The 26,251-nt window shown below is 50.2% G+C and overlaps 1 protein-coding gene across 1 annotated transcript in view; it reads right to left on the minus strand.

The window, feature by feature from the left end:
* The window catches only part of LOC115468956 (protein phosphatase 1 regulatory subunit 12A-like), a 489,777-nt gene that overhangs the window by 305,542 nt on the left and 157,984 nt on the right, over nt 1–26,251 (minus strand). The window contains 2 exon segments of the mRNA XM_030201143.1: nt 4,458–4,547; nt 4,913–5,109. Coding sequence (XP_030057003.1) covers nt 4,458–4,547; nt 4,913–5,109 — 287 coding nt within the window.

Below are 26,251 nucleotides of genomic sequence, written 5' to 3' on the forward strand. Positions count from 1 at the left end.
AGAGAAGCTCCTGTGTCGGTCACTGTTGGAGAAGAGCATCTACTCCCAGGGATCGAGGGTCCCGTCCTCTGCTGAAAAAGCGCGGCACTTGGCAATTGGCCGAAGACGCCATCAGATCTAGGCTCGGCTAGCCCCAGCGCTTCGTGATGTCCTAGAACGCCTGAGCAGATAGCTGCCACTCTCCGGGATCCAAGGTATGGCAACTGAGAAAGTCCGCCTTGGTACCTCCCTGGCGGTTGACATAGGCCACAGCCGTGGCATTGTCCGACAGGACCCGTACTGGCTTCAACGCCAGTACCGGGAGGAACTCCAAAAGCGCCAACCGAATGGCTCTGAGTTCCAGGAGGTTGATAGACCACTTTGCCTCTGCAGGAGACCAGAGCCCCTGCGCTGTCCTTCCCAAGCAGTGGGCTCCCCAGCCCGTCAAAGAGGCGTCCGTCGTGACGACAATCCACTCCGGGGTCACAAGAGACATCCCTGCAGACAACTTGTCTGTCTGCAGCCACCAGCTCAGCGCCTTGCGCACTACTGGGTCCAAGGGAAGGCGCACAGCATAATCCTCCGACACCGGAGTCCAGCGCTGCAGCAGAGAGTGTTGTAGTGGTCTCATATGAGCCCTGGCCCAGGGCACTACTTCCATCGTGGCCGTCATAGAGCCCAACAGCTGCACATAGTCCCAAGCCCGGAGCGGAGAGGCTACTAGGAACTGGTCCACCTGAGCCTGAAGTTTGACAATCCGATTGTCCGGCAGGAACACTCTGCCTACTTGGGTGTCGAATCGAACTCCCAGATACTCCAGGGACTGAGTCGGGCGCAGCTGGCTTTTCTCCCAGTTGATGATCCACCCCAGGGAGCTCAAAAGAGCAATCACCCGGTCCACAGCTTTGCCGCACTCTGCATAAGAGAGGGCTCGGATCAAACAGTCGTCCAGATAAGGATGGACTTGTACTCCTTCCTTTCTCAGGAAGGCCGCGATGACCACCATTACTTTGGAGAAGGTCCGCGGAGCAGTAGCCAACCCGAACGGGAGGGCTCTGAACTGGAAGTGTCGGCCCAGGACTGCAAAACGCAGAAAGCGTTGATGAGGAGGCCAGATGGGAATATGCAAGTACGCTTCCTTGATGTCCAAGGATGCCAGGAACTCCCCTGCCTTCACTGCCGCTATAACAGAGCGGAGAGTCTCCATGCGAAAGTGCCAAACTTTCAAGGCCCGATTGACCCCTTTGAGGTCGAGATAGGCCGTACAGAACCTCCTTTCTTTGGTACCACAAAGTAAATGGAGTAACGTCCCTTGCCAAGCTGATTTTCTGGCACCGGAACGACCGCACCCAGGCGGATCAGATTGTCCAAGGTCTGCTGCACTGCCACAGCTTTGACCGGAGACTTGCAGGGAGAGAGTACAAACCCGTCTCTTAAGGGTCGGCAGAACTCTAGCTTGTAGCCGTCTCTGATGACTTCCAGCACCCAAGCGTCTGAAGTTACCCTGGTCCACTCGCCCAGAAACGAGGACAGGCGTCCTCCAATTTGCACTGGGCCATGGACCAGGACCCCGTCATTGGGTACGAGACCCTGGGGGAGGACCGGAGGGCGCACCTCCGGGACGGCGGTCTCTGCGAAAGGAATGCTGCTTGGGGAGAAGTTCCTCTTGAAGGAAGAGGGGGCAGAGGAGCCCGACTTGCCCGGGCGGTACCGACGGGCTTCCTGAAACCGTCCTCTGGAGATACCGGGGCGAGCACTGGCCCGAACCCTGACCTCTGGTAACCTCTTGCCCTTAGACGTGCCAAGATCGGTCACAATTTTGTCCAGCTCGACCCCAAAGAGCAGCTTGCCTTTAAAAGGCAACTTAGCCAGGCGGGACTTAGAGGCGTGGTCCGCAGACCAATGTTTCAGCCAAAGCCACCGCCGCGCAGAGACTGTCTGAGCCATACCTTTAGCCGAGGCTCTCAAGACATCATACAGCAAGTCTGCCAAATAAGCCAAGCCCGATTCCAGGGCCGGCCAATCAGCCCTCAAGGAAGGATCCGAGGGGGAAGCCCGCTGCACAATCGTCAGGCACGCCCTGGCCACGTAGGAGCCACAAACTGAGGCCTGCAAACTTAAGGCAGCCGCCTCAAAGGACGACCTTAAGGCCGCTTCCAATCTTCTGTCTTGGGCGTCCTTTAGGGCCGTGCCACCTTCCACCGGCAACGCCGTTTTCTTAGTCACCGCAGTGATTAAAGAATCCACGGTAGGCCAAAGAAAGGCCTCCCGTTCACTTTCAGGCAAAGGATAGAGGCGGGACATAGCCCTAGCCACTTTGAGGCTCACTTCCGGGACATCCCATTGAGCCGAAATTAAGGTGTGCATGGCATTATGTACGTGGAAGGTTCTAGGCGGGCGCTTTGTCCCCAGCATAATGGCGGAGCCAACAGGGGCTGAGGGAGAGATGTCCTCCGGAGAGGAAATCTTCAAAATGCTCATGGCCTGCACTAACAGGTTGGGCAAATCCTCTGAGCGAAAGATCCGCGCTGCAGAGGGGTCATCCGCTCCATCCGAGCGGGAATCCGTCTCCTCCAAGGAATCCCCAAAGGACCGTTGGGAGAACTCAGATACGCTGCCCTCATCTACATCAGAGGAAACAGAGTCCTCTAAGGCCTGGGAATCCACCCGAGGGCGTTTACTTCCGGGGGCCTCAACCCCTTTATCGGACAAGGGAGAAGGGGCAGCGTTTTGCATAATGAAGGCCTGATGCAGCAGCAAAATAAACTCGGGGGAGAAACCCCCCAGACTGTGCACTTCAGCAGCCTGGGCCACAGCCCTAGACGCACCCTCAACCGGCGCTCGCAAGAGCGGGGGAGAAACATGCTGCGCATCCAAGATGGCATCCGGCGCGACACTCCGCAAATGAGCCGCGCGGGAAGAACAGCGCTTAACTTTAGCCGCTTTAGCCGTCACCCAAATCAAGGGCGGCCATGGCATGAACGTCTCCCACCTCAAGGGCGGCCCAAGAAGAAGCCGTCCGAGCAGAGTGGCCGGCCAAGATGGCGGAGGCGAGCAGCAGGGGATGGGCGTTTATGGCGGGAAAAACCGCCACACCAGAGGAAGACCCGGGACACTGACCGGCCTCCGAACTGACACCCAACAAGGGCGAATCAGACTTTAATACCCCCGCATCCCCGCTAGGAGCGCACACGCGGTCCGGGGAGCGATTCTTCGCGCCCTCGCCCTCCGACGCCATAGGCCACGTGGAGATCGATCGGGGAACCCCCTGCCCGCTATAAAAAGGTAAAAATTACCTGCTTCTCGCTCCGAGCTGTAACGACCTGGTGTCCCAGTGAGTAGCTGCAATAAACGTTTAAATAAACGTCGAAATAAACGCCTTTAAGGACGTCCAAAATTTTTTTTTTTTTTTTAACGGAGCCAGCGGGAGGGGGGAGAAAAGGAGGGACCTGGCGCCACCAGGTTTGCACTTGCTCAAGAAGAGCCCTCAACCCCAGGGACTCAACAAAACCTAAAAATTAGGCTTGGAGGCCTAGCCAGAGCTGCTGCTGTGTGTGACCACCACCTGCTGAGATAGAGAACATACTGAGGAGTTTCCGGCAGCACATGACCACATATAGGGAGGCAAAAGGATTGCTCTCTATCTCCACCTGCTGGTAGATGGACACAACCCACCAGTCTATGGATTGATCAGTATGATGATATGGAACATCACTTTAAACAAAAGAGACAAGCAAGCATAAATGAAACCAAATCACTTCTTCCAAGCAAACTGCATTCAAAGATCATATTATAATGTTAGCAAGCTTCAAAGGTTCACACAATTTTAGCAATGCTATCCTGTCAAACAGAAAAAGGTGCAACTGGAAAACAGAAAGAATCCTAATCTCATTTCTATCAAACCAAATCCCATCTCTTCAGTGTCCTGCTAGTATTACTTCAGTCATAACTCAAACTGCTCTAAGCACATCCATCTACCAAAGAGCAAAACATTGTTAGCATTTCATTAGCAAAAATTTGAGAAGTGGCCTAATGGTTAGGGCAGCAGGCTTTGATCCCAGCATCCTGGAGTGGCCTAATGGTTAGTGCAGTGGGTTCGATTCCCACTGCAACTCCTTGTAACTCTGGGCAAGTCACTTAACCCTCCATTGCCTCAGGTACAAAAACTTGAGATTGTGAGCCCTCTAGGGATATAGTACCTGCTTATAATGTGAGATTGTTCTCCGCTCTGAACTTGATGGTTAAGCGGATTATAAATGCCAGAAATAAATTCGAGACATCAACAATCACACACAAATTACCATAATCTTACAAATAATCCTTTAAAAAGGAGGGACAACCAACTGGGTAACACCTGCAATGTATTTGTTTTCACAACAAGATAGTTGAATAAAGCAGGAAATAATATTACATATTTCTAAATGAAATACTTTAAGCAGACGTATGAAATCCCTTACCTTTCTATTGGAGGTTGGTACTGGTGTTGGTTGTGGAAATAGCAGAGACAGAAGTGCTGTTCAGTTTGTTGCTGATATTGTTAAGCCCTCCTCACGATTTTTTTACTTTCTCTGCAACAAGAAAATGTTGAGTGGGATTTTGCTTCTGTTCCCACCTCCTCCACACATTAAGCCTGAGGAATATTTTACTGTTCAGTGAATTACTATTCCCCAGCAATGGTGTATTCACATATCAAGTACATGATGCACAAGAGACCCCAGAATTCAGGTTATGATATACTAAAGGATGTGTTATCACTGATATCCCCACCACACTGAAGACTTCATAAAACACATAAAATAATGTAATCAAGAGTGTTATCTCATGGTATTCTGCAGGAATTCTCATTTTGTCTGGGTTGTATAACCAGAGAATTCTCAATAGATGTTGCAGACATGAGTGCACGGCTGAACGACAGACTAAATTTTCCGTTTACCCGATTCAGCCTCAGACTCTGATTCCGAAGCCTCCTCTTCTTCCTCAGAGCTTGAGCTGCTGGATTCCTCCTTCTTTGCCTCCTCCTCTTCATCATTCAACCGCTCCAAAGCCACAGGTTCCAGCGTCTCCAGTGTTTTCCGCTCTTTGTCATGAAGGGAGATTTTCTCTTTGCTGCTCATACGAGAAATAGAACTCCTAATTGAACAAGGGGATTGGCCGAGGTGCGTGGCGTTAGTGCAAGGCGTGAAGGGCCACAGGGCCAGCTGTCAGCTTTAAGTGTCAAACACAAGACAAATGCACACACATGTGTTCTGTAACTTAAGGAGCTTTAGAACTTCATTTGAGGAAACCACCCTTGCCATCTGCCCAACCAACAAGATACTGCAAGGATCAGTCACAATAATTCACATTTTTTTTATTGTACTAAGGTGGAATAAATGTTCAAAGAAAGATGAGTTTGTATTTTAAACAAAAACTCATCTGTATATTACTCCATGCGCACCTGATGATGAAGTCTAATAAGAACAGTAGACAAGCCATTTTATAAAGCATCTGAGATCTGCATCATATTGAAATAAGAGCCAGACAGCATGAGGAAGTGCAGTTGCTCCAATAAACTGAATACCTGTCACAGGTATTCAGTCACTTCAGGGCAGCAGCGACTAGGACAGGAGCATGAGCATCAGGAACAGCCAGGAAGAACAGTGAAAGACTAGGTCAAATCATATGTCTTTACAGTAGAAAACCCTACGACTGTATCATCAGGACATGGAAAATTTATTTATACGGATATTCTCAGAAATTAGCTGTTTTATATAAAGTGTATTTTAGCAGGGATGATTCAAAAATTAAACCATGCTAACTTTCTAAATTAGCTGCCATACCCTCCCTGGTGCCATTCTAATGATGGCAGGTACAAAAATTGTTTCCAAGACAAACTGAGCATCAGAAATAAAATGTCATTATAGTGACATTCTCTGACTGGCAACCTTAAAAAAAAAAATGTCAACATGAAAGAACCTCAACTTTCTAGAGTTGCAGGAATTCTTTTACCCTATAAAAATGGTAAAAATGGAGGGTCAAGATTCAGTTCTCTACACGTCAGCCAGGGATGTTAATTCTTAATCCCTTGGGAGAAGTCATTGCAAAACAGTGATTATCTGGTAGCTAGAATCTGTGCCCATAATCAAAGTGTTCCAGATGGAGCACTGATACGTAGCCCCAGGCTAAGGATCTTTACTATAATAAGTGGGCCGAGAAGGGAGGGAAAAAAATCTAAGTAGTTGCTCAGCTCAACAAAGGATAGTTGGATTGAGCTGGAAGCCTACAGGAGGAAGGGAAAACTGTTAGATCCCACCCCCCCCCCACCCCTACCCCCACACACAAAAAAAAAATACTTCAATAAAAATGAATAAACCAAACATCTAGTTTACTTTAGATTATTTGATTTACTGCTGTTCATCAAGCCAATGAGGCACCTAAAGGATCAAATTTAAGATTCTGGCACTGGTATACTGAGCACTGCATATGGATTGGCCAATATGCTTAGACTGCCCGTCCCATATCTCCCCAGAAGAAACCTTAGATCCTTACAAGCATCGCTGCTCAGTATTCTGTCCCCTGTCCACTTAAATACTTCCTATCATTCTGCTTTTGTTGTCTTGGCACCTTTACTTTAGAATTCCCTTTTTCTCAATTTATGGAAGGTAACCTCTTTTGCTAAATTCAAGAAAGGCCTAAAAACCTGGTCTTTCAAGCAGAGTGGGAACCTATGAATGAAGTCTGGGGAGTGTGTGTTTGTCCAGCTCGTCTCCATTTTTCTATTATGCATACAACGGGCATATTGGTTGTATTATTTTACTGCATACTATCTTGATGGGCTTTTTTTTTTTTTAGCGAATCTTTATAAATAAATAATACATGTTGAATCTTTATAAATAAATAATAAATGCTAATCAGAAATAAAAGGCAGGTATGGCACACAAATGAGACAAAAGTACCACAACAGTATGAGACCATCAAGCAGGGGTGTACAGGTTCAGTGCTTGAGAACCATCAACAGGTCAGGTTTTCAAAATATCCCTAATGACATCCATAAGATAGATTTGAATTTAATGGAGGTAGTACACATGCAGATTTCTCCCATGCATATTAATTAAGGAAATGCTGAAAACCTGTTTGCAGCCCTCAGAGACTGAACTCATACAGTCCTGTTATAGAGTCAACAGAAGAGAGGGACTACAGGTTATAATCTATTTGTGCACAGAGGACGTGCAATAAAGCAAAGATACTTACCTGTAGCAGGTATTTTCCGAGGCCAGCAGGCTTCTTATTCTCACGTGGGTAGATGCCGTCCCGCATTGCCCAGCCCGGCAAATATGCCATAGAAAAAACTAGAGCTGTAAGAAGCACGAGCCGCACTCCAGCGCGCAGGTGTGAGTGCTTTCCCACCCACTGTACAAACGGGCCTGCCTTAATTTAATACAAAAGCAAAAAGCCAAATAAAAACATGCAAATAGACAACTCCAAGTGGAAGTGGGCAGGATTGTGAGAATAAGAAGCCTGTGTCCTAGAAGAATACCTGCTTTCTTCAAGAACAAGTGGGGAATTCCTAGCAGCCAGGCTCACCCCAAAACAACAAACAATGGTCAAATGGCCTCACAGCGGAGTGGACTGAAAGCAGATTAACCTGAAACTATACATAAACCAAATGACAGTGCAGCCTGGAACAGAATAAAAAGGGCCTAGGAGGGTGGAGTTTGATTCTAGACTCCAAACAGATTCTGCAGCACAGACTGCCCAAACCGACTATGGCATTGGGTGTCCACCTCAAGGCAGAATTGAGATGTGAATGTGTGGACTGAAGACCACGTCGCAGCCTTGCAAATCTCTTCAATGGAGGCTGACTTCAAGTGAGCTACTGAAGCAACCATGACTCTAACATTATGACCTGTGACATGACTCTCCAAAGTCAGCCCAGCCTGGGCATAAGCGAAAGAAATGCAATCTTGCAGACAACTTGATATGATGCATTTCCCGATAGCGACCCACATCCTGTTGGGACCAAAAGAAACAAAAGCTGGGTGGACTGTCTGAAGGACTTCGTCCGCGACATGCAAAATGCCAACGCTCTCTTGCTCTCCAAGGTGTGAAAGATGCTTTCGCCAGAATGGAAAGAGGTTGTGGAAAGAATGCTGGCAAGATGATCGACTGGTTCAGATGGAACCCCGACACCTTCAGCAGGAATATAGGGTGTGTGCGGAGGACTATTCTGTTGTGATGAAACTTAGTATACGGTGAATCCACTACTCAGGCTTGAAGCTCACTGACCCTAATAGATGAAGTAACAGCCACCAAGAAAACAACCATCCAGGTCAAGTACTTCAGAAGGCAGGAATTCAGTGGCTCAAAAGGAGCTTTCATCAGCTGGGTGAGGACGACGTTGAGATCCCCTGACACTGGTGGAGGTCTGACAGGGGGCTTTGACAAAAGCAAACCTCTCATGAATCAAACAACTAAAGGCTGTCCAGAGATAAGCTTACCTTCTACATGCTGATAAGTACTAATTGCACTAAGGTGACCCCTTACGGAGTTGGTCTTGAGACCAGACTGTGATAAATGTAGAAGTTATTTAAGCAGGGTCTGTGTAGGAGAAGAAAGGGAATCTACGGCCCTGCTGTCTCAACACACGGCAAACCTCCTCCATTTAAAAGAATAACACCTCTTAGGGGAATCTTCCCTGGAAGCCAGCAAGACTCGGGAGATATCCTCCGAAAGACCCAAGGAAGCAAATTCTAAGCTCTCCACATCCAAGCTGTGAGAACTAGATTGGAGGTTGGGACGTAGAAGCGACCCTTCGTTCTGAGTGATGAGGATTGGAAAACACTCCACTCTCCATGGTTCTTCTAAGGATAATTCCAGAAGAAGAGGGAACCATATCTGCCATGGCCAGTAGGGCGTGATCAGAATCATGATTCCACAGTCTTGCTTGAGTTTCAACAAGTTTATCCCACTGGAGGTACTGGAGGATACGCATACAGAAGGCCTGGACCCCAAATGAGAAGAAAAGCATCTCGACAGTAGCCTACCATGGTCCTGAAGCCAGGAACAGAAACTGAGGGGACCTCGTGGTTGATCTGAGCGGCAAAAAGATCCACCAAGGGGGTGCCCCACACTTGGAAGATCTTGCCGGCTAATGCCCCTTATTTAGAGACCACTTATGTGGTTGCATTATCTTGCTAAGTCTGTCGGACAGGTCATTGATTACGCCCGCCAGATAAGTGCTTGGAGAAACCTACTGTGGTGCGAGCCAATGCCATATCTAGACGGCTTCCCGACACAGAGGGCGAGATCTGGCATCCACCCCTGCTTGTTGGTGTAATACATTGCAACCTTATTGTCTGTTAGAATTAGAATAATTTGATGGGACAGCCAATCTCTGAAAGCCTTTAGAGCATTCCAGATTGCTCGAAGCTCTAGGAGATTGATCTGAAGATTCATTTCCTGGAGGGACCAAGCTACTTGAGTGTGAAGCCATCTACATGAGCTCCCCATCCCAGGATAGATGCATCCATCATCAGCATTTTTTGCAGCTGATGAATTTGGAATGGAAGTCCCAAGGTCAAACTGGACCAAATTGTCCACCACTGAAGGAAGCGTACAAGCTCCGGGGACACTTGGATGACATCCTCTAGATTCCCCGTGGCTTGAAACCACTGAGAAGCTAGGGTCCATTGAGCAGATCTCATGTGCAGGCATACCAAGGGTGTAACGTACACTGTGGAAGCCATATGGCCCAACAATCTCAACATCTGCCGAGCTGCGACACCTGCTGCGATGCCCGAACCTTGGACGCTAGGGAAACAAGATTGAGCCTACCTCCCCGAGACATGTGTGGACATACAGTCCTTGTGTCGAGCTGGGCTCCTATGAACTTCAATTGTTGAACAGGTTGGAGATGGGACTTGGAAGTAGTTGATAATGAACCCTAGAAGTTCTAGCACCTGAATAGTCATGCGCATGGACTCTCACGCAACCTCCTCGGAGGTGCCCTTCACCAGCCAATTGTCGAGTTAAGGGAACACATGAACTCCCAGTCTGCGCAGCGACCCTGCGACTACCGCTAGGCACTTGGTAAAGACCCTGGGAGCTGAAGCAAGACCAAAAGGCAACACGCGGTACTAAAAGTGATGTATTCCTGGCCGAAATCGAAGATACTTCTGGTGGGCTGGAAGTATCTGGATGTGTGTGTATATGCATCCTTCAAGTCCAGAGAGCATAGTCAATTGTTTTCCTGAATCATGGGATGAAGGGTGACCAGGGAAACCATCCTGAACTTTTTGTGGACTAGGAATTTGTTCATGGCCCTTAGGTCTAGGATGGGACACATCCCCCGTTTTTTTCTGCACAAGGAAGTACCTGGAATAGAATCCCTGCTCTTCTTCCCCTGGTGGAACGGGTTTGACCGCATGGGCCTTGAGAAGGGCCTGCTTGTGCTGAAAGAATGGGCTCTTGGTGGACAATTTGGAGGTTTGAAAAGCAAATTGAGGGTGTATCCTAGCTGGACTATTTGAAGAACCCACCGGTCAGAGGTTATGAGAGATCACCTTTGGTGAAAAAACTTTAACCTCCCCCCAATCGGCAAGTTCTCCAGGACGAACACTTTGACCACAGCTATGCTCTGCTCGTCCCTTGCTTTTGCTGGGGAGCAGCAGGGGCCTTAGGCGCACGCTGAAGATGAGAACAAGCATGCTGGGGCTGAGCCTGAGCAGGCTGGCGAGCCGCAGAAGTGTACCTACACCTAGAATAGTAATAGGGAGCACTCTGCAACTTGCCAAAATGCCTCCTAGATGAGGAGGCAGATACAGAAGATGCCCGGCAGGAGAGAGAAGATATAGTTATCTGTATGTGTGTCAATTTGGTCAGCGACCTCCTCAACCTTTTCTCCAAAAAGGTTATCCCCCCCTCCGGGAACAGAATGTTCCAGGTCAGAGAAATGCAGACATGAGAGTCTGTGCATCGCTAAACCCTAGGAAGAGATCCTGGATGCCACGTCAAAAGTGTTATAAGTGCCCCTGACCAAGAACTTGCGACACACCTTCTGCTGCTTGACCAACTAGCGAAACAGCTCAGCCTGCTCCGGAGGGAGCGCATCAACCAAGTCTGACAGCTGCAGAGTTCCACAAGTACACGCTTGTGAAGATCTGGTAAGATTGAATAAGGGTGATGAGCATAGAGGCCTGATGTATCTTTCTCCCAAAAGAGTCCAGAGTTCTAGCTTCTTTACCTGAGGGAGCCGAGGCATAGTCCTTAGTACTCCTGGCTCTCCTGAGAGCGAAGTCCACCACCATGGAATCATGAGGTAACTGGGACCTCACATACCCAGTTTTACCTTGGATCCTATACTGGGTGTCAATTTTAGAAAGAGGGGACGCCAGTTCCTAACGAGGACTGACTTGAGTACCTCGCGGAGAGGAGTCATCAATGCCTCCTTAGGAGGGGAAGTGTAGTCCAGGACCTCAAGCATCTTGGCCCTGGGATCATCCTCCACTTCTACGGGGAACGGAATAGCATCAGGCATTTCCCATACAAAAGAGATGAAAGACAGGCTCTCAGGTGGAGGGGAGGGCTCAGAAGGAATCCCATAGGACTCGTTGGAGGAAAAGTACCTGGGATCCTCTTCTGATTCCCATAAGTGCTCTTCGGTGTTGGATAGCACTTCCTTAAAGGATGTCTGAGACCGGGCCCGCCTCAATGCCGAGGACCCATGTCCTTGACAGTGGTGACTGGGTGGCTGTTGACACTGGTGCTGCAAGCAGCACTGGCGTCGTGGGCCGGGCTGAGGGCCAGGTGGGGCCGCAGCGGGAGGTATGGTAGGCGCAAGCACCCCCGATACCGATGCACATTGCTGCATAAGGCCATCCAGAAGCTCAGGGAGCAAGGCCCGGATGCGCTCATCGAGGACCACCATTGGGAAAGAGTGTCGCATCGGCTGAGGAACAGGCTGCAGAATAGCTGGGGCTGGTGCAGGAGCAGGATCTCGGTTGCTCAGAGACACATGCGCCAGCACCTCCTGGATAGAGGGAGAGCAGTCCTCCCAGCATCGATGCTTCTCGGGTGCTGAATCCCTTGGCGCCCCAGAACCATGTATCGAGGGAGATTGGTGACGGGTGTTTCTTCGCCTTCGCCCGATGCACATCACCTATGCTCCTCGGTGCCGACGAGGACAACCTTGAATCTTCCTGCTGCCTTGGGGTCGGGTCCAACAATGAACAGCCCCAGGGGGCCTGCATAGCAGAAGGCCTCGAGACAGGTGGAGACCCACTCGATGCCTCACTGCTCCCAGTGTCACGGTATCTCAAAGCAGCCATCCCTACCAGGACTCCCGATGTCAGTGCGACGCTCGACGTCGATGCCTCCAATATTGATGCCAATGCCGACGTCTAGGAACTGGACCTGGTTAAATAAATCTTTGTGTGTTGAGCCTCTCCGAAAACCTGGGTCCTCTTTTTCATACGAAGGCAGAGGACACAGTTGGCAGGGCTATGGTCGGGCCCAAGGCACTGCAGTCACCAAGAATAGGTGTACTTCCCTGAGATGGTCCGGTTGCACAGAGTACAATACTTGAAGCCATTGGGAGTCTTCGTGGACATGGAAGAAAAAACTGCACTGGCCAAATCAAAAGAACCAATGGTGCCTGAAAAGGCACAAAAGAAGGAAACCCGATCGGGCAGACCTAAAAATTGGCCTATGTTGAAAAGGAAACAGATACGCGGGGCAAAAACTAAAAAATAAGGGACTTTTTTTTTTTTGACAAGGCAAAAGGGAGCGGGTAGGAAACTGCAAAAAGGCATTCAAAAACAAAGAAATGCTCTACCCGGGAGTGTGAGGAGCCACCACAAAAAGCAGCTGTTCCTCATGCGGAAAAAGCAAAACTAAGGCAGGAACATTTGCGCTCCTTAAAGCTCTAGTTTTTTCTATGGCAAATTTGCCGGGCTGGACGACACAGAACGGCGTCTACCCACTTGTGAGAATAAGCAAGCCTGCTTGTCCTCAGAGAATGGTTAGTATACTATATGCTGGCAAGACCAAGCTGGGTGATCGTTATCTGTAATAGAAAGAGTATAGCTGAACAGAAACTAAAACAAATCTGGAAGAGAGATACCACATTTAGGGCCTAATTTACTAAGGCTTATCTCCATTCTGTATCTATGGGGAAAAGCTTAGTGAATCAGACTCCTAATCCTTCTAACTGGGCATCAGTGTAGCAGTACCACAGTTTTGAATGTTAAAGTAGGCAATATTTATTTTGGGAGTAAGATTTTTCTTAGCATATTTACTTACTATTTGTTTAAAGACTGTAGACTTTTACATGTACAAATGATATCATCTTTAAGATTTTAGTGGGGGGGGGGGGGGGCATATGGCGAACATTGCAACTGAACTCTGGTCCTAAAGAACTACAGATCTGGTATCCAGAGCAACTGACTCCGTTGTCCCGGGCAGGATATCAGCCAGAAAATGGCTGGATATCGGCTGGGAACAGCCAAGAACGGGTCTTTCAGTCCCACACAGGCACAGAGGACAGTGGACCGACGGTTGGCTGCTGTCTGGTACAGGACCGACAGCCTCAAGTCGAGATTGGAGAAAGGAACGTTGCCGAGCCCAGGTCCTTCCATGAGTATCCTTGCCAGGAGGATCACCGCTGCCGAGTGCCGACCACACCTTCCTCTCTACCCAGAGCCGCAGCACTGCCCTGCCAGGGGTGTGGTCGTCACTGAGAGCCGTACCAGCCTCCGCTGGACATCGACAGAGGCACCGGCCGGCCGCCCCCCCCCCCCCCCGAGGCTGCTGTGAGGAGAGCAGGCAGAGAGCGCCGCACATGCGGCTACAAGACCAAGGAGAGCAGAAGAGAGGAGCAACCGCTGGCGCCGCACTCGAGGCGTGACGAGTGGGACCTGGGCAGCTCGCGACCGGTCCGAGCTGTTCAATGCTGCCCGCGCCAACCGCCATGATTGTGACAGTGATGGCGTCAGAAGGAGCAGGAGCAGCGCAGCGTGGACTTCCCGATGACAAACGCCAGAGGGACTGAGACAAAGCGGCAGCAGAGGCTACTACCGCTCCTCTGGCCTGTACCTCCAACCACTGGCAGAGCTTTCGGGACCACGGAGTCTCTGTGTCCTGGGAAGCGCATCTGGCCACCAAACTGTAAGTGGATGGTCTACTATATCTCAGGATGATGGGACTCCACAATTGACGGGGCTAGAGCGATCTGATAGCAAGGTACAGGGTAGAGACTAGTTGATTGCTTAAAGAGTTGGGGACGCCTTGGCGGGCCTCTGGGGGAACCTTCTGCATGTCACCGCTCAAGCCTGTGATGTGGGGCTGTGTGGAGAGCAGAATTGTGTGAGCTGATCAAACTGTAAAGAAAACTAATCTTGTAGCTTTGGCTGAGTCAGCCTGGACATTGGTCCGTCTGCACACAAACGAGCAATTGGCCAGAGAAGCATTATCCGAGACTGCTGAAGTGCATATACTTGAAAAGAAACCTGAGAAATGTAAAAGATCCCATAGAAGCCTAAACCAATGTTCAAGCACTAGCCTCCTCGCTCACCACATTCCAAAGAGAGTGAATGATACATACCTGTAGCAGGTGTTCTCCGAGGACAGCAGGCTGATTGTTCTCACGACTGGTTGACGTCCACGGCAGCCCCCACCAACTGGAACAAAACTTTGCGGGCGGTCCCGGACGCAGGGCATGCCCACCGTGCATGTGCAGCCGGCTTCCCGCCCGTGCGCGACCGTTCCCGCTCAGTTGAATGACAAGCAAAAATGAGTAAAAACGCAACTCCAAAGGGGAGGAGGGAGGGTTTGGTGAGAACAATCAGCCTGCTGTCCTCGGAGAAAGGGAATGATACATACCTGTAGCAGGTGTTCTCCGAGGACAGCAGGCTGCTTGTTCTCACGACTGGGGTATCCCTAGCTCTCAGGCTCACTCAAAACAAGAACTCAGGTCAATTGAACCTCGCAACGGCGAGGGTATAACAGAAATTGACCTACGAAGAACAACTAACTGAGAGTGCAGCCTGACCAGAATAAATTCGGGTCCTGGAGGGTGGAGTTGGATTTAAACCCCAAACAGATTCTGCAGCACTGACTGCCCGAACCGACTGTCGCGTCGGGTATCCTGCTGGAGGCAGTAATGCGATGTGAATGTGTGGACAGATGACCACGTCGCAGCCTTGCAGATCTCTTCAATAGTGGCTGACCAAGTGGGCCACCGACGCTGCCATGGCTCTGACACTATGAGCCGTGACATGACCCTCAAGAGTCAGCCCAGCCTGGGCGTAAGTGAAGGAAATGCAATCTGCTAGCCAATTGAAGATGGTGCGTTTCCCGACAGCGACCCCTTTCCTATTGGGGTCGAAAGAAACAAACAATTGGGCGGACTGTCTGTGGGGCTGTGTCCGCTCCAAATAGAAGGCCAACGCTCGCTTGCAGTCCAATGTGTGCAACTGACGTTCAGCAGGGCGGGTATGCGGTCTGGGAAAGAATGTTGGCAAGACAATTGACTGGTTAAGATGGAACTCCGACACCACCTTTGGCAGGAACTTAGGGTGAGTGCGGAGCACTACTCTGTTATGATGAAATTTAGTATACGGAGCATGAGCTACCAGGGCTTGAAGCTCACTGACCCTGCGAGCTGAAGTAACTGCCACCAAGAAAATGACCTTCCAGGTCAAGTACTTCAGATGGCATAAATTCAGTGGCTCAAAAGGAGGTTTCATCAGCTGGATGAGGACGACGTTGAGATCCCATGACACAGCAGGAGGCTTGACGGGGGGCTTTGACAAAAGCAAGCCTCTCATGAAACAAACGACTAAAGGCTCTCCAGAGATGGCTTTACCCTCTACACGAAGATGGTAAGCACTAATAGCACTAAGGTGATTCCTTACTGAGTTGGTCTTGAGGCCAGACTCTAATAAGTGCAGAAGGTATTCAAGCAGGTTCTGTGCAGGACAAGAACGAGGTTCTAGGGCCTTGCTCTCATACCAAACGACAAACCTCCTCCACTTGAAAAAGTAACTCTTTTTAGTGGAATCCTTTCTAGAGGCAAGCAAGACACGGGAGACACCCTCAGACAGACCCAACGAAGCGAAGTCTACGCCCTCAACATCCAGGCCGTAAGAGCCAGAGACTGAAGGTTGGGGTGCAGAAGCGCTCCGTCGTTCTGCGAAATGAGAGTCAGAAAACACTCCAATCTCCATGGTTCTTCGGAGGACAACTCCAGAAGAAGAGGGAACCAGATCTGACGGGGCCAAAAAGGCGCTATCAGAATCATGGTGCCGTGGGGTCTTGCTTGCACTTCAGTAAGGTCTTCCCCACCAAAGGTATGGGAGGATAAGCATACAGGAGGCCGGTACCCCAATGGAGGAGAAAGGCATCCGACGCTAGTCTGCCGTGTGCCTGGAGTCTGGAACAGAACAGAGGCAGCTTGTGGTTGGTCTGAGAGGCGAAAAGGTCCACCGAGGGAGTGCCCCGCTCTCGGAAGATCTTGCGTACCACTCTGGAATGGAGCAACCACTTGTGCGGTTGCATGACTCTGCTCAGTCTGTCGGCCAGACTGTTGTTTACACCTGCCAGGTATGTGGCTTGAAGAAGCATGCCGAACTGGCAGGCCCAACGCCACATCCCGACGGCTTCCCGACACAGGGGGCGAAATCCGGTGCCCCCCTGCTTGTTGATGTAATACATTGCAACCTGATTGTCTGTCCGAATTTGGATAATTTGGCAGGACAGCCGATCTCTGAAAGCCTTTAGTACGTTCCAGACCGCTCGGAGCTCCAGGAGGTTGATCTGAAGATCCTGTTCCTGGAGGGACCACAGTCCCTGGGTGTGAAGCCCATCGACATGAGCTCCCCACCCCAGGCGAGATGCATCCGTCGTCAGCACTTTCGTGGGCTGTGGAATTTGGAACGGGCATCCCAGGGTCAAATTGGTCCGAATGGTCCACCAGTGCAGTGAATTGCGGCAACTGATGGAGAGGCGGATGACATCTTCTAGATTCCCGGTGGCCTGGCACCACTGGGAAGCTAGGGTCCATTGAGCAGATCTCATGTGAAGACGAGCCATGGGAGTCACATGAACTGTGGAGGCCATATGACCTAGGAGTCTAAACATCTGCTGAACTGTGATCTGCTGAGACGCTCTGGTCTGGGAAGCGAGGGACAGGAGGTTGTGGGCCCTCGCTTCAGGAAGAAAGGCCTGAGCCATCTGTGAATTCAGCAGAGCTCCTATGAATTCCAGAGATTGGACTGGCTGGAGATGGGACTTTGGGTAATTTATCACAAACCCCAGCAGCTCCAGGAGTTGAATAGTGCACTGCATGGACCGGAGAGCTCCTGCCTCCGAGGTGTTCTTGACCAGCCAATCGTCGAGATATGGGAACATGTGCACTCCCAGCTTGCGTAGGTACGCCACGACCACCACGAGGCACTTCGTGAACACCCGTGGGGCAGAGGCGAGCCCAAAGGGCAGCACACAATACTGAAAGTGCCGTGTCCCCAGGCGGAATCTGAGATACTGTCTGTGAGCTGGCAGTATTGGGATGTGAGTGTATGCGTCCTTCAAATCCAGGGAACATAGCCAATCGTTTTTCTGAATCATTGGTAGAAGGGTGCCCAAGGAAAGCATCCTGAACTTCTCTTTGACCAGGTATTTGTTCAGGCCTCTCAGGTCTAGGATGGGGCGCATCCCCCCTGTTTTCTTTTCCACAAGGAAGTACCTGGAATAGAATCCCTGCCCTTCCTGCCCGGGTGGCACGGGCTCGACCGCATTGGCGCTGAGAAGGGCGGAGAGTTCCTCTGCAAGTACCTGCTTGTGATGGGAGCTGAAGGATTGGGCTCCCGTAGGACAATTTGGTGGAGGGGAGGCCAAATTCAGGGCGTATCCGCACCGCACTATTTGGAGAACCCACTGGTCGGAGGTTATTAGAGGCCACCTTTGGTGAAAAAGTTTTAACCTCCCCCCGACTGGCAGATCGTCCGGCACGGACACTTTGATGGCGGCTATGTTCCCATGGATCCAGTCAAAAACCCGTTCCCGGTTTTTGCTGTGGAGGCGCCGGGGGCTGCTTAGGCGCACGATGTTGACGGGAACGAGCGCGCTGGGACTGTCCCTGTGCCTGATGAGGTATTCGGGCCGGCTGGGAGTACCTACGCTTGTTGTAGGCGTAGGGCGCAGCCTGCCTGGCCTGGGAAAAACGTCCACCTGCTGAGGTGGATGCTGAAGGCGCCCGGTGGGAGAGCTTGTCGAGGGCGGTTTCCCGCTGATGTAGTTGGTCCACCAACTGCTCGACCTTCTCACCAAAAATATTATCCCCCTGGCAAGGGACATCGGCCAGCCGCTGCTGGGTGCGGTTGTCCAGGTTAGATGCACGCAGCCATGAGAGCCTACGCATCACTATACCTTGGGCCGCAGCACGAGATGCCACATCACAGGTGTCATATATACCCCTGGACAGGAACTTTCTGCACGCCTTCAGCTGCCTGACCACCTCCTGAAAAGGCCTGGACTGCTCGGGGGGGAGCTTGTCGACCAGGTCCGCCAGTTGCTTCACATTATTCCGCATGTGTATGCTCGTGTAGAGCTGGTAGGACTGGATGCGGGTCACGAGCATTGAAGATTGGTAGGCCTTCCTCCCAAAAGAGTCCAGAGTGCGAGACTCCCGCCCCGGGGGCGCCGAGGCGGTATCCCTTGAACTCCGTGCCCTCTTGAGAGCAGAGTCCACGACCGCCGAGTCATGAGACAATTGAGGCCGCATTAACTCTGGGTCTGAGTGGATCCTGTTTTGGGACTCCGCTTTCTTGGGGATGGTGGGATTAGATAAAGGTCTCAACCAGCTCCGAAGCAGTGTCTCTTTGAGGACATTGTGCAACGGTTCCGTGGAGGACTCTCCAGGTGGTGATGGACAGTTGAGGACCTCGAGCATCTCAGCCATCGGCTCATCCACAGAGACCACGGGGAAGGGAATGCAAATAGACATGTCCCTGACGAAGGAGGCAAAAGAGAGGCTCTCAGGTGGCGAGAGCTTCCTCTCTGGTGAAGGAGTGGGGTGAGAGGGAAGGCCCACAGACTCCTCTGAGGAGAAATATCTGGGGTCCTCCTCCTCCCCCCACGAGGCCTCTTCCTTGGTGTCGGACATGAGCTCCTGTAGCTCAGACCTCAACCAGGCCCGGCTCGACTTCGAGGCACCGAGTCCTCGGTGACGTCGTCGAGCTGTGAACTCCCGCGCCGGCGGGGATGAAGCTCCCTCCATCGACGTCGACTCCACCTGCGTGGCGGTCGAGACCGGCACCGCAAGCGGCGTCGGTGTCGAAGGCCTCGGCACCGGGCTACAGCACGCCGGCGCCTCCGTCAACGGCGCCGAGGGCGCAAGCACCCCCGGCGCCGGCACAGTCTGGCGCATCAGCCCTTCCAGGATCCCCGGAAGGATGGCTCGGAGACACTCGTCCAGGCCAGCTGTCGGGAAAGGCGAGGGGGCCGGTAGAGGTGTCGGTACCGGAAGCTGTTCGGGTCCAGGAGATGGCACCGCAGTGCTGGTACCCTGACGTAACGATACCTCTACCACCGAGGGGGAACGCTCCTCCCGGCGCTGCCGTTTCCTCGGCGTCGGATCATTTCTGGAGCCGGTAGCCACATGCGCCGTAGGCGACCGATGACGGTGCTTTTTTGTCTTTTTTCGATGCCTGTCATCGGCGCTCGGCGGTACTGAAGAGGAGGAGGTAGATCCCCCTCGGCCTCGAGGGATCGGGTCCGACAGGGTTCGGTCCCGAGGGCCCTGGGTAGAGGGAGTGACCGGGGCCGAGTGCCCACGCGGCCGCTCACCCCTGCCTTCTCCGGAAGACCGGCGGGCCAACGGGACCTGTGCTCCTGGGGTCGGTGCCGATTTCGTGGACATCGGTACCGGTACCGAAGATCCGGCCGTCGACACCGATGCTGTCGAAGTCGACGTCGAGGGGCCGACGCAAGTTCCAAAAAGACGGTCCCGCAGAACTTGCCTCACCACCAGTGTCCATTTCCGTAAACCGAGACACAAGGTGCACGTCTTGGTATCGTGCTCCGGCCCGAGGCACTGGAGGCACCAAGCGTGAGTGTCGGTCTGCGAGATATGCCGGCCGCACCGACCACACTTCTTAAATCCACTCGGGACCTTCGAGGACATCGACAGAAAAATCGCGTCGGCGAAGTCAAAGTCGTCGATGGTGGCGGTAAAATCACACCTCGAAAAATAAATCGACCGCGCGGCCACAAGGCCGCAACGAGACACCCCCCGCTAAAAGTACGAGGGGAAAACAAAGTTTTTCTCTTTCTTTTTTTTTTTTTTTTATAAACAAAATAAAACAGAGAAAACAACGAAGAAAAACAACGAAGAAGAAAAAACTCGCGGCAAAAGCGTGATCCGGGGCTGACAGAGAGAGAGACAAACACGGCTCTCTCCAGCGCGGAAAAGAAAAGACTGAGCGGGAACGGTCGCGCACGGGCAGGAAGACGGCCGCGCATGCACGGTGGGCGTGCCCTGCATGCGGGACCGCCCGCAAAGTTTTGTTCCGGTTGGTGGGGGCTGCCGTGGACGTCAACCAGTCGTGAGAACAAGCAGCCTGCTTGTCCTCGGAGAACAATTAAGTACCTTACTATTGTCTTTCTAGCACCATTCCTTGACCAAACCAAGAGCAACCTCCCCCCCCCCCCCCCCCCCCCCCCCAGCCAACTCGACAGCAATCCAAGACAGCCAGTTGTACACCTCCCTGTTAATCTACCTTGAAAGTGCTCTGAAACTCCCCCCCCTCCCTCTAGCCACAGCCAGAAACAGGAGCCTGAAGTCTCCCTGGGTAAGGTGGGTGGAAAGCAATTAGCTGCTAGGAGACAGATTACAGGAGGACCCAGACTCAGAGTTGCCCTCCCTCCTCCCAACCCCTTGCTCATTAACTTATCACTGAAACCGAGTCCAACACTAACCTCAACAACTGAAAGGCAAACCAAACTATCACACAAGACCAGAACTCCAGATTCCATACCAAAACACAAACCCCTATCACATACCTAACCTCCAGAACACGGTCTTATTAGTAGCCACAGGGACTAGAAATCAAAATGAATACCTTCAAACTACTTCTAATAATCTACTCCTTAACACTGATCCAACTAGCACTAACCACCTCACTTGCAGAAAGTAACATCATACCCATACTACACAACCATCAAAGATTGACCAGACACACCACACCTCATCAATCTGATAACTTAAACAAGAAAAGAACAATAACATGCGGACGACCACAACAGAAGGGCAAGAACGGCCCAAACAAACTCACCATAACAAGGAAACAGCAACTAATAAAAGTTCATACAGCACCTAACACAGAAGACCCATTCCAAACAACACAAGTGGGATACATCAATGCCAGATCCGCTGTAGATAAAACAGCAATAGTAACAGACTGGATCATGTCTGAAGACCTTGACCTACTCTTCATTAATGAAACCTAGATCCATGACCAAAAGAACCCTATAATCCTAGACCTATGCACTCCAGGATACAAAATCACACACTGGACCAGAACAAACAAAATAGGCGGAGGCATAGCACTAATCTACCAATCCCATTTCACCACTGAAATTACTGCCGAGTCCATAACACCTCAACTTGAAATTGCATCAATCAGAATCCACAACAAAGCCGTATGTGAACATTTGAATTGTGTCCTGTTTTACAGACCTCCAGGTAACTGGAACAAAGCCCAAACTAACTTCATGGACTTCATTTCAAACACATGTGTAACAAACTCCAATATACTAGTACTAGGAGACATCAATCTTCACTTGGAAGACCCAAACTCCATCAACGCTCAAGAATGCAATGAATTCCCTCTCCGAAGGGACACCACCTTGGAAGTGGTGGAGGGGTTTCCGTGTTTCAATGACTCAGAGGGCTATGCTGTAGGGTTACCCATATCAGACAAGCCTCTGAGGAGAAACCAGACAAAGACTGTCCCGACCTGGAGGATCCAAGATGGCATTGAGGGAGGACGTACGCTAGTTGAGTTCCCGTTTTACACCAGAATGCCTGAAGAAGAGGGCACGCTCCCCAGAGAATGAGGAAGAGAAAAGGCAAAGCCGTGGTGCTGTCCTCCTCGAACACGGCTGGGGTTCCCACCACTTCTCAGTCTATTTTGGAGAGATTCTGGGTCATAACGTCGGGAATATCGGTTCTTGCTTCGGGGAACAGCAAGGCTTTATTGCCAAATCTCAGTGGAGGGAGTGACTTTGAGTCCCCCTGTTGGCACGACCCTCCAAGACCCAGAAATAGTAATGCTTCGCTATGGAGGTCAATAATGGAAACGCCCAAAGTGGGTTAGGATTTTCATGTGACCCGAGGAGGTCCTGGCGCAGCATCGACTCGGATAATAAACCAACTGGGGGATTGGAGAGTGAGCTCTTCCCCCCCGAAGATATCTGGAGCGGTTTCTGTGGAGAAATTGGACTTGGTGAAGCCAATAATGTCATAATGGACGTACTATAGGAACTGCAGCAGAATGTGAATAACTCTCTTCTTCAGATGTTTAAAATTTTTCACTATCTGAGTTAAAGAATTTATATTAATACTTATCTAACAAAGTGGAAGTCCAAGATATAAAAATAGAGACTTTGTTTACGGAAATGGCTTCTCTATGAAAATCAGATAATTTGGTAATGAAGAATAGTTATCTTTCTTGTAAAAACTGGAATTTCTGGAGAACCAATTAAGGGAAAATAGGAGTGGCCTAGTGGTTAGGGTGGTGGACTTTGGTCCTGGGAAACTGAGGAACTGAGTTCGATTCCCGGCACAGGCAGCTCCTTGTGACTCTGGGCAAGTCACTTAACCCTCCATTGCCCGCTGCATTGAGCCTGCCATGAGTGGGAAAGCGCGGGGTACAAATGTAACAAAAATAAATAAATAAATATCCTATATATCAGCTACTGAATTCTTGAAGAAATATTTCTCTGATACTTTGCTAATAGCCACCTTCAGTCGCAGCCCTGTGCCATAGCGGTTATCTATTTTCACATACTCCTCGCCCTGCTGGCCGTGTTGGACTACTTCTCTCTCCCTCCTCCAGATTTCAACCCCTTCTTCCACCTCAATCTCACTGTTTTTCCTCCTTTGAAGTCCACTCTATCCGCCTTTTCTCTCCTCTGCCTCTTCGAATAGCGGTCATTTATCGTCCCCCTAATAAGTCCCTTTCATCCTTTCTCAGTGACTTTGACGCCTGGCTTGCCTTCTTCCATGATCCTTCCTCCCCCTCTCTCATCCTTGGTGACTTTAATATTCCTGCTAATGATCCTTCCAACTCTTATATTTCCAAGTTACTCGCTTTAACGTCGTCCTTTAATCTCCAACTATGCTCCACCTCCCCCACTCATCAAAATGGTCACTGTCTTGATCTCATCTTCTCCTTCAACTGTTCACCTTCTAGTTTCCTTGCCTCTGATCATCCATCCTCTGATCACCATCTTATAACTTTCACACTTAAATCTCCTCCCTCCCAGTCCCGTCCTATCCTATCTAATTTATCTAGGAATCTTCACGATATTGACCCTTCATCTCTATCCTCCCATGTTTCAAACCTCCTCTCTACTGTGGCACCATCCACGTCTGTCAACGAGGCTGTTTCTTCTTACAACAATACTCTATCCTCTGCCTTAGACACTCTTGCACCTTTGATGACCCGCCCTGTAAGGCGTACAAAACCCCAACCTTGGCTGACTTCTAATATCCGCTACCTACGTTCCTGTACCCGCTCCGCCGAACGCCTCTGGCAGAAATCTCGGGCCCTTGCTGATTTCTTACACTTTAAGTTCATGCTGACCTCCTTCCAATCTGCTCTTTTACGTGCCAAACAGGATTATTATATCCAACTGACCAACTCTCTTGGCTCTAATCCTCGACTTCTCTTCACTACATTGAACTCTCTCCTCAAGGTGCCCCCTCCCCCAACTCCCCCTTCATTATCTCCTCAGACCCTTGCTGAATTCTTTCACAACAAGGTTCAAAAGATAAACCTTGCTTTCTCTACCTCACCAGCTCTCCCTCCATTAGTCCGTTCCCCTCTCTCTCCTTCCCCTCATTCCCTTTCCTCCTTTCCTGAAGTTACTATTGAGGAAACTACACTTCTCCTTTCTTCCTCAAAATGTACCACCTGTTCCTCTGATCCCATTCCCACCCACCTTCTTAATGCCATCTCTCCTACTCTTATTCCTTTTATCTGTCACATTCTCAACCTCTCACTTTCCACTGCGACTGTCCCTGCTGCCTTTAAACATGCTGTGGTCACACCTCTCCTTAAGAAGCCTTCACTTGACCCTACTTGTCCCTCTAATTACCGACCCATCTCCCTCCTTCCTTTTCTCTCCAAATTACTTGAGCGTGCTGTTCACCGCCGATGCCTTGATTTTCTCTCCTCACATGCTATTCTTGACCCATTACAATCTGGTTTTCGCCCTCTCCACTCAACCGAAACTGCGCTTACTAAAGTCTCCAATGACCTATTACTGGCTAAATCCAGAGGTCAATATTCCATCCTCATTCTTCTTGATCTTTCCGCTGCTTTTGACACTGTCCATCACAGCATACTTCTCGATACCCTGTCCTCACTTGGATTCCAGGGCTCTGTCCTTTCCTGGTTCTCTTCCTACCTCTCCCTCCGCACCTTTAGTGTTCACTCTGGTGGATCCTCTTCTACTTCTATCCCTCTGCCTGTCGGCGTACCTCAGGGTTCTGTTCTTGGTCCCCTCCTCTTTTCTATCTACACTTCTTCCCTTGGTTCATTAATCTCATCCCATGGCTTTTCCTACCATCTCTATGCTGATGACTCCCAAATCTACCTTTCTACCCCTGATATCTCACCTTGCATCCAAACCAAAGTTTCAGCGTGCTTGTCTGACATTGCTGCCTGGATGTCTCAACGCCACCTGAAATTAAATATGACCAAAACCGAGCTTCTCATTTTCCCCCCAAACCCACCTCCCCGCTCCCCCCGTTTTCTATTTCTGTTGATGGCTCTCTCATTCTCTCTGTCTCCTCAGCTCGAAACCTTGGGGTCATCTTTGACTCTTCTCTCTCCTTCTCTGCTCATATCCAGCAGACCGCCAAAACCTGTCGTTTCTTTCTTTACAACATCCGTAAAATCCGCCCCTTTCTTTCCGAGCACTCTACCAAAACCCTCATCCACACCCTTGTCACCTCTCGTTTAGACTACTGCAATCTGCTTCTTGCTGGCCTCCCACTTAGTCACCTCTCCCCTCTCCAGTCGGTTCAAAACTCTGCTGCCCGTCTCATCTTCCGCCAGGGTCGCTTTACTCATACTACCCCTCTCCTCAAGACCCTTCACTGGCTCCCTATCCGTTTTCGCATCCTGTTCAAACTTCTTCTACTAACCTATAAATGTATTCACTCTGCTGCTCCCCAGTATCTCTCCACACTCGTCCTTCCCTACACCCCTTCCCGTGCACTCCGCTCCATGGATAAATCCTTCTTATCTGTTCCCTTCTCCACTACTGCCAACTCCAGACTTCGCGCCTTCTGTCTCGCTGCACCCTACGCCTGGAATAAACTTCCTGAGCCCCTACGTCTTGCCCCATCCTTGGCCACCTTTAAATCTAGACTGAAAGCCCACCTCTTTAACATTGCTTTTGACTCGTAACCACTTGTAACCACTCGCCTCCACCTACCCTCCTCTCTTCCTTCCCGTTCACATTAATTGATTTGATTTGCTTACTTTATTTATTTTTTGTCTATTAGATTGTAAGCTCTTTGAGCAGGGACTGTCTTTCTTCTATGTTTGTGCAGCGCTGCGTATGCCTTGTAGCGCTATAGAAATGCTAAATAGTAGTAGTAGTAGTAGTAGTAATATTTCCTTTAAAATCTTCTTTATCAGAGAAAAGAGATGTAAGTTTAACTGACATTTTGGAAAATTCAGAAGTTATAGATAGAGTTATTATCAGTGACTTTCGTCTTTGATTTAGATAGGAACAATGTTTTGAAATTGTATTTCCGATAGATGGTTGATAGTTTTTTTGGGTTCAAAGATGCATATATTTCCTGACACATCAAGGGAATCACAGATTGGGAGGTGTGAGGTCTTGGCTTTTAAGCCAGGAATCATTGCCCTAGTTGGGACCTTCCTAGCGCGATTCCCTTGTAAGTGTTTTATTTCCTTATTACTTATTTGTTTGAACCTAAGAAATTATAAGAGTTTGTGGAAACAGATGAAGAATCCTCTGCAGCAACTTCCTTCAG

This window comes from Microcaecilia unicolor, chromosome 4, assembly GCF_901765095.1.
Source record: "Microcaecilia unicolor chromosome 4, aMicUni1.1, whole genome shotgun sequence".
NCBI classification, from domain to species: domain Eukaryota; kingdom Metazoa; phylum Chordata; class Amphibia; order Gymnophiona; family Siphonopidae; genus Microcaecilia; species Microcaecilia unicolor.